Raw genomic sequence first — 15,464 nt, 5'->3', positions numbered from 1 at the left:
CAAGTAATGCGAGCTACTTGATACCATTACAGCCATCCAACTGTCTAATCAATTATTTTAGAATTTCTAATTTTTAAAAATCTTAGCCAGGACTGACATGATCACAAAAGATTAACTTGAAATCGAGGTAACTGGCCCTTCTCTGAAATGTTGGTTTTCTGGGATGGCACACAGGGCTTGAGTTGGGAGTGCATGTGTTATGCGACTATAGTACATTCCTGGTTTTAGGCTTTGGATTAGAATTTAGTCACGTCACGGCAGCATTTTCATCATTTAGGAGACTCCTTATGAAACAAGAATGTCCGGTCAGGAGTGTGAAAGTGTAACTTTATTTTGTTAATGATAACGCTGGCATAAAACTCACAGATCTCATGAGAGACATAAATGTGATAAGAAAACAAGATGTCAGCCATTTTACGATCATTCAGTCCCATTCCGTTAACAAACGCATTTTTTGCTACTTCGATTTGTGAAATAAACATATTAGTCGGTTAAATATTAATTTACATATAAATAATAAAACAAAGAACAAGTGTATGAATGCCACGAGTCTATTTTGAACCAGCGTGCAGATTAAAAGAACGCAATGACCCAACAGACCTGCATGAAACTTGAACTGTATTTAGAATACAGACTGCGGTGATAGCAATATGGAGCACATGTTTGTAAATGAAAGTAGGCAAAATAATTCTGGGTTACAATCCCTCGAACAGCATGTCCCTATGTATCTGATGCACTGCTTTGACAAAGTCAGGTTAAGGAAGAAATGGGGTTACTACCCTTTTCTAACATTCGCACTTGGCCTCTTTTAAAGGTCAAACCAAATAAACAAACTCAAGTTAAATCAGGACAAAGTAAAAAGGGGCAGCTCCCCAAAAGGAAGGGGAACAACCTGAACAAAATCAAAGTACAAAAGGAAACTTAAACGTCAAATTAAAGTGTGATTATTAGGGTCAATAACGCACCCCAGCCCCTGCGGTGCCCAACGGGCACAGAAGGCGTCAACTGCGCCCGTGGATACCACATGCTCCTTCTCCAGGGACACCAGGCCATGAATGTAGCTGCGGTAGAGAGGCAGATAGAACGTTCACGCTTGGAACTAGGGGCAAGTTAAAATATGCAAATAAACAGAATCAATGGTCTTAAGGCAGAATCAAGTCATATTTACAGGTTATCAGACTCCTCAGCAGGTCCTCGTGTCATTGACTTTTAGTGCAACCGTTAACTATCATTTGCTTAAAATTTTTTTCTCTCATCAGTCGAGAAGCGTAATTTGCATGTTGCTCATAACATGCTCCCATAATTGTGGCTCATTGTGGTCTCCAAACAGAAAAGACAGATTTAAAAAAATACAGCAAAAAGCTGTACGTAGGTATCAACAATCATACCTACATGTAAAAAAACTTGCATCTATATGGTGTCTTTCATGACCTCAGGATCTCTTGAAATACTTCATAGCCAATGACACACTGTTAAAGTCTAATCACTATTCCAATGCAGAAAAATGGGCAACCAAATTGCACACACAGCAAATTCAAACAACCATGTCATAATGGCCAGATAATCAGTTTGTGATGTTATTTGAGGTATAAATATTGACAAAGGATAACTATTTTTTTCAAAGTATGTTCTTTTACCTGTGGGTTCAGAAAGGTCATCAGTTTAACAACTCATCTGAGAGATGGCACTCCAACACTGCAGCACTTCCAGGACTGCATGAGGAGTTTCGATTCGTGTGTTCAAAGCTATGGGTGAGACTTGAACCCACAATCTTCAAAAGGTGTCAAAGCTATCAGTTGATCCATGGCCTATTTCCATCAGCCTCTTCTTCGCTGGCCTCCTCCATTTTCTCTCTCCTACTCTCTTTACTTCTAATACTAAACCAAATTTTAAAAAAATTAGTATATCCAAAAGGCTACTGATTAGTGGGAAAGATATAGAGGAACAATTTGCAAGGAAATTAGAGCAGTTCAGGAATTCTGGAGTAGATTAATAATCATAGAATCCCTACTGTGCAGGAGGCGGCCGTTTGGCCCACTGAGTTTACACCAATCGTAATCCCACACGGGTCCTATTCCCGTAACCCCACATATTTATCCTGCTAATCCCTTGCCACTAGAGTCAATTTAGCACGGCCAATCAAGCTAACCCGCATATTTTTGGACTGTGGGAGGGAAACGGAGCACCCGGTGGAAACCCATGGAGACGCAGGGAGAACGTGCAAACTGCACAGACAGTGACCCAAGGCCGGAATTGAACCTGGGTCCCAGGTGCTGTGAGGGAAGATCGATAACCACTGTGCCATCGTAATTGTCATGGAAGACTGTAATTATCCCAAAATAGGCAGGGATAGTAATAGTGCAAAAGGGCAGATAGGGAAAATAGTTTCGAGAGTGTATTCAAGAGACTTTTTAAAAGTAGGGGGTTGGACTACGAAGACAGACTAAATAGACTGGGTCTGTACTCGGAGTTTAGAAGGATGAGGGGGGATTCTTATAGAGACGTTCAAGATAATGAAAGGGATGGACAGGATAGAGGTAGAGAGATTCTTCCCGCTTAGAAAGGACAGCAGGACTAGAGGGCACAGCCTCAAGGTAAGGAGGGGGTGGGGGGGGGGGGTATGCAGTTCAGATCAGAATCGAGGAGGAACTTCTTCACTCAAAGGGTGGTGAATCTCTGGAATTCTCTGCCCGTTGAAGTGGTGGAGGCTACCTCGCTAAATATATTTAAGTCACGGGTAGATAGGTTTTTGATAGACAAGGGAATTAAGGGTTATGAGGAGAAAGCGGGAAAGTGGATCCACTTCAGATCAGCCATCTTACTGAATGGCGGGGCAGGCTCAAAGGGTTAGATGGCCTACTCCTGCTCCTATTTCTTATGTTTTTAGTATGCCTCCAGTTGAACAAGAAAGGAGGCATTGCTGAATCTGGTTGATGGGACCGGGATGGGTCAAGTGAATCAAGTATCAGTAGGGGAACATTTACAGGACAGTAATTACTGCATTATGAAGTTTAGGTTGAGGGTTAAAAAGGACGAACAATCCAGTGTAAGAATAAATTAGGGGAGGGCAGATTCAATGGAGTGAAAATAGATAAATTGAACTCAAGAAGCAAAACTGTGACTGAACAATAGACCAGCTTTGAAGAGGAGGGAGTCACATTCCAATGAAGCAAGGTGGGCAAACAAATCCAGAGCTCACTGGCAAAAGAGGCAGAGAGTAAGATGAAACAGAAAAAGATGCAATGTCAGGTGGATAATGCTACTGAAAATCAGCCTGAATATAGAAGGCTGAGACAGCAATTGGGAAAAAAAGACAATAAGCAAAGTAGAAGAGACTGGCATCTAACATAGAAGGGAATCCAAAAGTCTTGTGTGTATACAAATAGTAAAAGAGAGTGGTGAAGGTAGTGGGGCCTTGAGGAAGCTAACAGGGGATTTAAGCATTGAGGGGAGGGGGGGTACGGCTGAGGTATTTGCCATTTATTTTTACCAAGGAAGACGTTACTCATTTGAGTAACAAGAGGACAATTAAGACACTTGATGGTCTAAACTGGGAAGTGTTAGGGTCGGATGGCTGCATTTAAATTTGATAAATTCACAGTTTTACATAAGAACATAAGAAATAGGAGCAGGAGTAGGCCATCTAGCCCTTCGAGCCCGCCCCGCCATTCAATAAGATCATGGCTGATCTGTCGTGGCTCAGTTCCACTTTCCCGCCCTCTCCCCATAACCCTTAATCCCCTCTCTTATCAAAAACCCATCAACCCGCGTCTTAAAAATATTTAGCGAGGCAGCCTCCACCACTTCAACGGGCAGAGAATTCCAGAGATTCACCACCCTTTGAGTGAAGAAGTTCCTCCTCAACTCCGTTCTAAACCGCCCCCCCTTTATCTTAAGGCTGTGCCCCCTAGTCCTACTGTCTTTTTTGAGCGGGAAGAGTCTCATCCACAGATAGTAAGCAAAGAGTGGAAATTACAGAGGCATTCATCATTCATTCTCAATTCTCCTTAGATACAGAGGTAGTGCCAGAAGACTGGAGAATTGCCAATGTTATATCCTTGTTTAAAAGAAGGTACAAAGCCAAGCTCGGATCTCTTGTGGCAGGGAATTAAGAAAATTATTTGGGACAAAGTGACGACTTAAGGAAAACCAGCATGTATTCATTCAGGGCAAAATGTGTTCAACTAACTTGTTTGAAGTTTTCGATTAAAATCAGGGAGGATAGACAGGGGGCAAAGCTGTTGATAGTGTGGTATCCTGATAAAGTTACAAACAACAGACATGTAAGCAAAGTTAGCGCTCAGGGAATGAAAGGGACAGCAGCAGCATAGATACAGAATTGGCTGTGACAGAGAACAGAATAATGGTGAATGGCATTACTCAGACTGAAGGAAGCTTTATAGTATGCAGGGATCACAATTAAGTATCCTGCTTCGCTTAATGCATTTTTTAGTATTTCATGGGATGTGGGTGTTGCTGGTAAGGCCAGTATTTGTTGCCCAACCCTAATTGCCCCAGAACCGAGTAGCTTGCTGGACAATTTGAGAGTCAACCTTATTTCTGTAGATCTGGAGTCACACGTCAGCCAGACAAGTAAGGTGTCAGATTTCCTTCTCCAAAGAACATCAGTGAACCAGATGGGGTTTTACAAGAATAATTTCATGGATCCCATTACTGAAACTAGCTTTATATTTTAGATTACAATTCCAGCTGCCATGGTGGGATTTGAATCCATTCCCCCAGAGCACGAGCGTGGGCCTTTGGATCACGAGCCCAGTGACATTAGCATCATGCCATCATATCCCCCTAATGTAGGCAGATCCTGGAAGGGCAGGTCCTTGACGATTATTTACCTGAAACGGAGTAAAGAGGTGGCCCCCACGAGTCTGCCTCACAGGAATGGGAAAGTTGTTGCTTTAATCTAATCCTCACATTAGTTGTCTAGCTGACTGTGGTGACTAGTACCCCGATAAAATAAGTGCGGTAGGGGGCTAGGGCCTGGGTGGGATTGTTGTCAGTGCAGCCTCGATGGGCCAAATGGCTCCTCTGCGCTGTAGGGATCCTATGAAAATAAAAAGGGCACAATTCAAAAAAGGTGCAAGAGCAGGAACGGATATGTGTACAAATCATTCAAGGTGGCAGGGTGGGTTGCAAGACGGGTCAATAAAGCATAAGGATATCTATGTGGGAGAGGTGGAAGCTAGCAACTAGTGCCAGGTTAATTACACTAACAAAGTGCAAAAAAGACCGACTGGCAGAATAGCCTCCTTCTGCCTCCTTTGCTACTGTGATAGGAGGACTCATCACTGTTTACAATCTCCCCATGGGCTTGGCAATCTTAGCTCTGCAACCTCCTCTAACCCTATATCACAAACAAAGCTTCCTTTACATTCCTTTTTTCATCCCAACCTCGGTGACAGAACTTTTGGGGATATCAGCCCTAGTCTCCAAAACTCCATCCCCTTGCTACTTATCTTCTCATCTTTGAAGGACTTTTAAAGGACTTTAAAAATCTCAACATTTTGAACGAGGTATTTTTCCTACTGATGCATTTTGCCTGTGGAGAACTTTGTGATGTTTGACATTAATGACTTAAGTACAGCTGTTGTATTAGAAATGATTATTACAGATATCAGAATTGATTTGATCTCATTCTTCTGTTTTAGAAATACCTCTTGCATAGTGCCACTCACAAAATACACCCTGCAACTAAAGGTTTTTTTTAAAACCGACAATCCACCTGTTTTTAATAAGGTCGTCAAATACCATGCAACTCGCACGGTGTCGCTTGAAACCTCCTTCGACAGTTGGGATGTTTACCGAGGCCCTGTTTGCACTCAGAAACGGATACAAACAAATAACGTATTCAAAGAATTGGCAAGTTCTCACAGAACTTTCTCCTGGTATCCTGGCCTACGTTTATCCACCTGACCAATACGACAAACTTGATTATTTTGGGTTGTTTTGCCACTAATGTTTGGTGAGAGCTTGCTGTATATAATTTGGCAACCATGTTAATTACAAGAGTGATGGGCGTTCAAATGTCTTTGATAAGCACTTGGGGACATCTACAAGTTTAAATGTGAAAAGGTGCTATTATCATAGAATCCCTACAGTGCAGAAGGAGGCCATTCAGCCCACGGAGTCTGCACCAATAAAACCACCCAGGCCCTATCCCTGTAATCCCATGCATTTACCCTACCTAGTCCCCCTGATACTAAGGGTCAATTTAACATGGCCAATCCTAACCAGCACGTCTTTGGACTGAGGGAGGAAACTGGAGCACCTGAAGGAAACTCACGCTGACACAGGAAGAATGTGTAAAGTCCGCACAGACGGTGACCCAAGGCCGGAACTGAACCTGAATCCCTGGTGCTGAGAGGTAGCAGTGCTAACCACTGTGCTGCCCATAAACATAAACGCAAGTTGTTTCTTCCTTGCGTCAATTTAATTAATTTTCTACTTTTAAATTTGAAAAATAGCTGTAACCTTTTACAAGAATCTTTCTATAGGCACAACAGGGATGTTCTTCTCATTCATAAATATGATAGGAAGGGGTAGAGAAATAAAAATTTTAACTCTGAAATGTTCTCCACACTTCAGTTACCTAAAAGAAATGATAGGGTTTCAAACAAGTTGAAAAAAAACTTTTGCACATTGGTTCGTACTTTTAGTAATTTGTAATAATCAGAACAGGATTTTGGTATAGTTCCGTCCATGTGGCATTGGATGGATGCACTCACAATATCCCAAGAGTTTGTTAACTATCAGTGATTAAATGATCAACTAATGTTGATCATGTCAAAAGAACAATGTTCTTAATAGAAATAGATAGCCAATAGAATTGTTTTTTAGTGAAAGAACGAGGATCTTCTTTGAATAATGTTCATGTCAGATTATCTGATTTAAAACAGTGCAACTTGTAACAGAAGCTCTAAAAATGTCCAGTTAGATTTAATGTTGTAGTTTCACCATGCCCACCACCTCACACCTTAGCAGGATGCAGCCAACCTCAGCCAAACACAAAGAAGCTGGTTTTTATTTAATTAAGCCTGAGGAGTTTTATTGCACAAGTTACTACAAAAGAAACAAGCCTTATTCCCCTCCCCCCAAAAAAAAACTTTTCCTACACATTCAAGAAAAGCAAGTTCTTCACTTTCTTTATTATAAATGGAAAGCCCTTGAAACAAAAGACTTTTCAGCAGTTCTGGCATCTTGAGTAAAAGCCGAAAGACGTAATTGTCAATCCCTCATCTACTCTATTTGATCGACAAAAAAGTTATAAATACCAGTTTAAGCAGCTACAGGCTAAACATAACCCATTTTCTTGTTTCAAAGCTCCACTTTAGCTATTTTGTTCAGTACATTTGCAGTCACTCACCTCAATGTGACCACATTACTTTGGAGATTGGAAATTAATAAATAGCGTATGGTACACATCTTGAGAACAATGAAGGGAAGTCCCACAATAACAACTTCACGATATGAACAAGTTTAAATGCATTTCAATTTGCAGAAAACACGTCCCTCCTTTAGATGTTCTCAAGCAGGAACACCGATGAAAGCAGCACGACTGTGCATGCAAAGCAGGTACGCTAAGCTGGCAGCAAGGATGTGCCTGCTCACGCCCAAAGTACACAAATTCTCAAACACTTCATTCATTAATAAAAACAGTGAAAAAAAATTGGGCCTCGGAACCAATTACAAAATATTTACCCTAATGTGCACGTATCAATTAGAATCAATACTTCGTCGTGTGAAATGTAATACCATGTATGTGCAACTTAACACTGAACTCAGATTTTTACTTTTGTACGGTTGCATGGAATGGCATTAACACATCACAAAATCGCACTTACATTAAATACCAATTATCTGGACATTTTCCCGAAAACATTCAATTTACCAAACCTTTGATAAAACGTTCCTTCTGTTTACCAGAACACAGTCAACAATAACTTTGCTCACTTGTCATAAAAAAAAGGACACCCCTAAATATAAGCAGGTTTGATCACTGATTAAATATGCAGAAGACGACGTTACTTTGTAGTTTGAAACAAGAACAGAAAATGTTGGAAAATCTGAGCAGGTCTGACAGCATCTGTGGAGAGAGTACAGAGTCGACGTTTCGAGTCTGGGTCTGGATAACCCTTCAGAGCTCTGACAAAGGGTCATCCAGACTTGAAACATTGGCTCGATTCCCTTTCCACAGATGCTGTCAGACCTGATGAGATTTTCCAGCATTTTCTATTTTTGTTTCAGATTCCAGAAACAGCAAGATTTTGCTTTTAGATTTTGCCTTCTAAAACTGTCTGCCAGGTTTCTTACACTTCTTTTTCACGGTGGTGAGATATTGTGCAGTAGACAAACTGACCTATGTTTTGGACCACGTTGGGCTATATGCATTTTATCATAACCCCCTGGATAATTAAAAACTGTTGAAAATAGGGTTTTAAAATCTTAAATATTCTATTGCAATCTAGAAAAATAAGTAGACTCAAATTACACACCCCCCAAAAATAAGAAGTTGTGGAAATGATTCAAATAGGCAGAAAGCCCAAGAAAAGATCACACAAGACGGCTTACATGATCTTAGAATGAAAACAAACTTGTAATTGTTTCCTGAAAGAAAAGATCTGAAACTTGCATAGATAGTGAAATCTAAGGAGCCTTTTGGCTCATTGTGCCAGCGATTGCTCTTTGAAAGTCCTACTCCCTGCAATAGCACTGAAAATGTTTCCTCTTCAAGGACTTAACCAATTCCTTTTCAACTATTACAAATGAATCTGCCCTCACCACCTTGCAGTTTATTCAAAATCATAACTTGTTGCATTACCAAAAAAAACCTTAATTTGCTTCTGGTCAATTGGAAAAGGCATTGCAATGCCTGGACAATGCCTTTTCCGATTAAAAGCAAAAGCAAGGAGGATTGTTCCCTCGTGTACCCCCCGTGACAATGCCTCAGCTACAGTCAACTTGCCATTTTTGAATCGAAACAAAAACTTGGGAAATAATGCTTTGCTGGTACATTCTCTATGGCAAACAATCACAGTCCACTTGCCAGCCAACCGGCACCTTTTTCTCACCAAGTATAAATTGAAATTTAGCATCGTGTCTGTCCTGATGCAAGCAAGGCAAAAAGCTTCGACCAAAACGTCGCTTCTTTCAGCGATTCTCTGTACTACCAAGCGAGTACATAGGGGATTAATATCCATTAAAAGAACAGTGTACACAAGCAGTCTAATAAACAACTGCTCCACTACTCCATTTCTGTCCCTTGCTAACATTGGAACCGTACAGTCACTGTCCCTTTATTTGTTAACCCTGTCAAGTTCTTTTTGGAAAAGACTGAAGCTAAGTCTAAGTTGGAGAGGCACAACGAGAACAAACGGCAGAAAAAAAATGTTTGCTGCACTCACACCCCCCCACCCCCACCGGAAAATAAGGCACACGTGCCCATCTGTCTTCGACGTTTCCAGCATATTTAATTGTAGGTTTGGAGCCCCTTTAATTGCTTGTTTGGGGCAAAATGCATTTGGAGGAGATTCTCTCACATAATCACTATCACCATTGTCAGTTAATAGAATCAGTGATCAATGAGTGGATATTTTCAATTTAAGGAATACCTTGAGAAAAATATTGAACAGTTTGAAATAATGGTTATAAAGGGAAGGAGGAATGGGGTTAATTTCTGTACAAAGTATTTCACTTTTTCCCCCAAAAGAAAATAATTTTTTAGGTATCGTGTTCTATATATTTCATCACAAATACCCATTAATATGGATATCCTTACATGGCCCAACTGGAATTTGGCAGCAGATTGCATTCTGTGGTAGAAGCAGGGGTCACCTTGCCGCAAACTATAAAATCTGAATATTAAGTGTCCGACCAATATATTGTTAATTTACAAAGGCCTTTAGTTAGCTTGTGCCGTATTCATAAAATGGTTCTCCAGTCTGGTAGGTAAGAAAGGAAATGTGGACACGTTTGTTTTTCTATAGGAGGCCATCTGACAGAAAAAGATTTTCAGTATTTGACACCATGAATCAATTACATCCTAAAGTTTCTCGCTTCTCTGGGACGTAGGCAGATACAAAATGTGCAGTCTCTGGGTGAACATGGTTTTCTATGGTTCTATGGAATATTTAGGTTTGTCCCAATAGTTCAAATTGAAATTACTGGTTCTTTTAAAAGCAAATCAATGGATCATTTAATTGTGAATTCCAGTCAGACAGAGGGCTGGTTTTATTTTGCTGACTGGCATCAAAGAGTACAAATTTACAAACAGGATTGAGTAAAACCTTCTTTTTGTACAAAGGCACTGCAGCACTCAATGTTTAAATTTAGAAACCAGATTTTCTTCAGTGATTTTCAAAAAATATTACGTTCAGATGGAATAGGTAGAGTGTGTCACCTCATCAGTGTACAAATATCACTTCAGAAAGTTGAAAAAAATCTCTCACTTATTTAAAAGTCTTGTAAATCAGGCTGAGGGAAATGCACTCGAATTTTTCTATAAATGCTTGAGAACCAAGTCAAATGGGTTGTTTTATGTGAAATTTAACTGGCTATACTCAATTGTAATTCTTTCAATCCCAGGTATATTAGGTTACTGGTTTTATTCAACATTCTGACAATGAGATTCCTACCTTTCAGGGCAAGGAGGGCATGTGGTGAAAAGCCATCGAGGTCTCCAGTGCTTGAAGTACAAGTTTGATTTAGCTTTCACCTTCTGTTTTAATTCAGTGATGGTCTCGTACCCCAAATTAGGGCATCAATATATAATCTGAGGGAATGTTACATTGTCAAGCTAACGTCCTTCGGGATAGGGATTTGTTAGTACGAGTAAGCAGATTAATTGATCGTTCGTTGACCTGCTGCTGGTTGAGAGACACTGTAGTGTGCTATTTTGCCTCCAAAACAACTGTGACTACATTTCACTGGGCACAAGACATTTTGTTTAATTCAAAAAATTAGATATTAGTGCAACACACTAACATGTTGCATATGTAGTTAGAAATCATGCGAAAAGTTTTACTTATAGAACCTGCCTTTTAGCAGTAAAGCAAAATAAGGAGTGTTGCAGAAAGCCTGAATTTTAATATGTACGTTCTGGAAGAGTTCCACTGATTTAATGGCAGTGGATACTTTAACATCAGCAACAAGCTTCCTATGGATGAACATTTCCAGTTTTCTTCAGTCTGTGCCAAAGAACCAGTCAGTCCCCATTAAAATTAAAACAGTTATAATTTGGTAATGAGTGAAACAGATCGAAAATATCAGATTTCCAAAAAGGCAAACATTAGAACCTGTCTTGAAAGAACAAAGTTTTTTTTTGACAAAAAAGCTGATTATTTGGTACAGAAAACAATCATTCAGTCTTCCCTTTACAACTAATATCTCTTCGGCTATACGACAACAAAATGTGCAAACATCCCTAAAATTATAAACAAGATATCTGTAATTCAACCAGAATCTATTGCTTTACCCCATAAATGTATAAAATATATAATCTGTATATTTACCATTAGTCAATATTATAACATTTCCATGTGGCTTAATTGACTAGGGTCAGTAGCTCAACTTACCAACTGAAATTTGGCACATTCTGGATTATGTGCAAAACATATTTCCTGCAATGGGGAAAGACAAGGCACATGACTTTGCTTTGACACTTCTCCAAGCATAATCTTTGCAAGTGGCATTGCCCGTATGCCAATTGCCCATTTGCTTGGTAGAAATAAAATTAAATCAAAGTTAAAACTTGCCTGTAATAATAGAGCTACATTTGCAATTATACTCAATATTGCACTCCAGCAGACTGCTCAACCGGTATTTAATTCAAGTAAGAATTTATCATTTTCCCGTGAGGGATTACTTGGAAATTGCAATACCAAATTGAATTATGAGAATCAGAAGGTGTGCACAGTAATTAGGCTAGGCTACATTTTTTTTTAAAGAACGAGAAATCCAATTGATGGGTAAAGACCTGTTATACAGGATACCTTCAAAGTTGAAGAAAGATTACAAAGAGAAACAAGGTACATCAAGCAAATAGATAAATCCAAGTCTGGACCTAAAGCCAGGAAGTATTAAAAAGGAGGAAATTATAGTTAAAAATCAATATCACAGCAGTTAGCAGGCATTCAAAAGCCAATCCCTTTTTCCCAGCATTAAGCCTGATATGGATTCTAATAATCAGTACTACGTAGTTCTTTTAACTTCAAACAGCGTAAGTAAAATTGCTTCTGATTTTTCATCTTGCTATCAATGATCAACATTCATTCAAAATACCAATTGCATCAGAATAAGGAACATCTCATTGACAAATCCCATAGGTGGTGGAATACCGTCTATCAGTTTAGCGTAGATGGAATATAAAACTCACGAGACTGGGTTATCACATTAGATTTTCAGCCGGTTATCAAGTTTACCCATTGACAAAGCAACCTGGCTTTGTTTTACTGGCCAAAATAAAACTGTTAGGATGCGAGGAAGAATTTTACATACTGTAACCTGATCAACACGTTTCAAAATTTTGACATTTTTCACAACACTTCCAACATTTTTCTGGCAAGATGGAAATCTACCAGAGTCGCACGTGAGGCGGACCCATTTTCTTTAAGGCTTTTAGTGCACCTTTGAGATCAGCCAAATAATAAACTTGTCGGTTTGGGATAACCAAAGACGACAAAGTCAGGTTGGTAAAGTTCATACAGCTTTCTCCTCCAAGCTACTGGAATTTTTGAAAACCAGTCCTCTTCCCAGCTACTAACTGTCCGATTTCGCAAACTGGGTGGAAACTGAACAAATTTTTCCACGTTCAGCAACTTCAGTAAATAACTAGCATCCTCGTCCAAACTTTCAAGTTTTCCAATAAAGTCATAATTTATTTGACATGGGTGGCAAAGCCGATATACCTGTCGCCAGTGTTCGTTAAAAGGCATATCTTCCTCAGTCCTCGGGTCCAACAAATACTGAATAAAGTTAACAAAGGTGGGCTTGATTCCTGCAAAGAAAGCCTCGTTGACAGATGATGGCGGGTCAGAATAATTTGCATACAACTGAAGCATGGGGATGGCAAAGCGACTATAAAAATCCTCATTTTTAATTCCAAACTTGCTGCGGAATGCCGAAATTAGTCTTACAAAAGGATCACGTACAAAGAGAAATTTGGTGTACTTTTTCAGTTTGACCTTCATGAGGTGTTTTGAGAATTTGCCATAACGCTTCCAGAACTTGTTGAAGGTGAAATGGCTGGTGGAGTTATGTACAAGATCCCTGGGGATTTCAAGTGGATCGTGGTACGGAGTGCCTTGGTTTAAAAGACTTCCGCTTAATAGAATCATGATTCGCTTCCAGTTCGTGCAGGCTACTTTTGGAACGTAACAGTAAATAATCCCATGCCGGTCATCCACGATTAGATGGTCCAATTCCTTGTTCGGAATATCTTCAAAATTCCTATTTTTCCCTGAGAATGTGATACTGGAGTCTGTGCAAGCATCTCTAATTTTCTGTTTCCTCTCATTCTGTACCCATTCAAAGTCAGTCTTGGTTTTTACATAATCGATTCCCAAGTCAAAGCCTGGGAGCTTTTCCTCAAGGCTCGGTACAGATATCGCATCGAAAGTTTGTTCCGTGTCAAGGGCGTTTCCTCCCTTTGGATATCCCTTTGAGTTTTCCGCATACGTTAAGTCAAGATCATCCTGAATAATATCAGCTTCGGAACTGGGCGTTCTTTCTTCCGCTGACGTTTTGGAATTTAGCCGGTCGTGGTTCAGGTCCATCATTGGTGGAAGGCGTGTGACCTGAATTCTCGTGATTGCTGTGTGCAAGTAGAAATGTGCTGTTCCAACGTCATCCCAATAAAATATTATCAGTAGAATCATAAATACAGAGGCCATGATGCCACCGATCTGGAAGATCCGAGACTTACTCATTTTGAGTAAATGCATACTGGCCCTGCCTCCGTCACCGGGCCTCTGCCGGTTGCTCATCTACGACGAATCATCTCGGAGCAAGCGGACTCTGGAGCAACAGAGAAAGATTTCAGAATCGTTCATTTGTAACTTGCTCAATGCAATAATACTAGTGACATTATTAAACCATTTTATAATTATTGAAAAATGGTGTTTTTGATCTGTTTCAGGTAGAATCATTTAAGATCAGAAATACCGAAAACTTACGATCATTTCTAAACTTTTGTTGGTGGGTAAAAGTTTATCCAAATATTACTTCATTAGAACTGTCTAATAAAGTTGTAGGATTTTATCAAATATTAACAATATGGAAGAAGCAAAACAGCTAGTTTCAACTTTGTGTACTGCTAGCTGCTTACAATGGCATTGTGTCTATTTAATCCAGAGGTATGGAATAATAATCTGAAAACAGTTTAAATCAAATTCAAACTTCGTTGGCAATTTGAGAATTTAAATTCAGTTTTTAAAACAATCTGGAAGATAAAGAAACAAAACTAGCAAAAGTGACTATGAAGCTGCTGTAAAAATCCAACATGCTTACAACTTGAAGGGATTCATCCTACTATCCTTACTCGGTCAGACATACACGTGATTTCATTCCATGCCGTTGACGACTCTTAATAGCCCTCGTAAACTGGTAAACCACTCAACTGAAGCGTACAGCAAAATGAAGAGTTATGTTTTGAGGGCAACTGACGAGGAAGTGATTATGAACGGGAGATGACAAATACAGCACTGATGAGTCTCGAGATGGGAAGCTCAGAGGTCTCAAGGTCAAAGGACTTTGCACGTGAGTGGAGTGCTGACAGCAACATCAGGGATGTGACTGAGGGAAGTAAACTAGGTAAATAATCAGCTGTCGTTATAGGGCAACAGGAGATTGAGAGGTAGAAATTGCTAAAGGTGAGCAATCTCCAGGCACAAGGAATAGATGAGGAAAAGTAGTATCATTTTGAAAGAGGCACGAGAGTAATGAAGGACAATGTATAATAATAGATAAAGAACTGGTAATAGATTAATTTCTCACCCGACTGTAATACCTAATCTTTCAGGAGTGGCAGCTGGTCCAAGTCAAAATTCCCACTCCGTTTTTGACGGACGTTTTTCCAAGTAGGAATGTTGCATTCACAAGAACAAACGCTTGGACTGATATTCCTTCTGGCTGCAGGTTTAACAATTTAAAACTAGAGTTTTTTTGCTTATGCCCCATTCATTTTGCAATTTACTATCCATTAAAATGAAGGAGACAATTAGACTGTAGCATACAGTAAACTCTGGTTAATGTCTAGCTAAGAAAGACACTTTTTTTTTCTGAAATATGTTGCTCCACTTTAGTACATACAGACTTTTGTTACAAGTCTTTTTTTAACCCTCAAATGAAAATCTAATGCTTTTCGGGTTATCTGTCTTTTATTTAGTTTTGTCTTTTCTTTCACGTTTCCTTTGTGTTTTTCTCTTATCGCAGGTCAAGGTGAGATAAGAAAA

At 39.6% G+C, this 15,464-nt stretch overlaps 1 protein-coding gene across 1 annotated transcript in view; it reads right to left on the bottom strand.

The window, feature by feature from the left end:
• Positions 1-3,944: 3,944 nt before the first annotated feature.
• chst12a (carbohydrate (chondroitin 4) sulfotransferase 12a) overlaps positions 3,945-15,464 on the bottom strand; it is a 29,341-nt gene continuing 17,821 nt past the window's right edge. Inside the window, exon 2 of the mRNA XM_080206305.1 lies at positions 3,945-14,028. Within this exon, the coding sequence (XP_080062431.1) occupies positions 12,648-13,997 (1,350 nt within the window). The 5' untranslated portion in view covers positions 13,998-14,028 and the 3' untranslated portion in view covers positions 3,945-12,647. The remainder of the gene's footprint in view (positions 14,029-15,464) is intronic.

Source organism: Carcharhinus amblyrhynchos, chromosome 18 (genome assembly GCF_965287045.1).
Source record: "Carcharhinus amblyrhynchos chromosome 18, sCarAmb.v2.hapA, whole genome shotgun sequence".
NCBI classification, from domain to species: Eukaryota; Metazoa; Chordata; class Chondrichthyes; order Carcharhiniformes; family Carcharhinidae; genus Carcharhinus; species Carcharhinus amblyrhynchos.
Note: the sequence above shows the minus strand (reverse complement) of the source record. Positions and strands in the feature narration are given on the sequence as shown.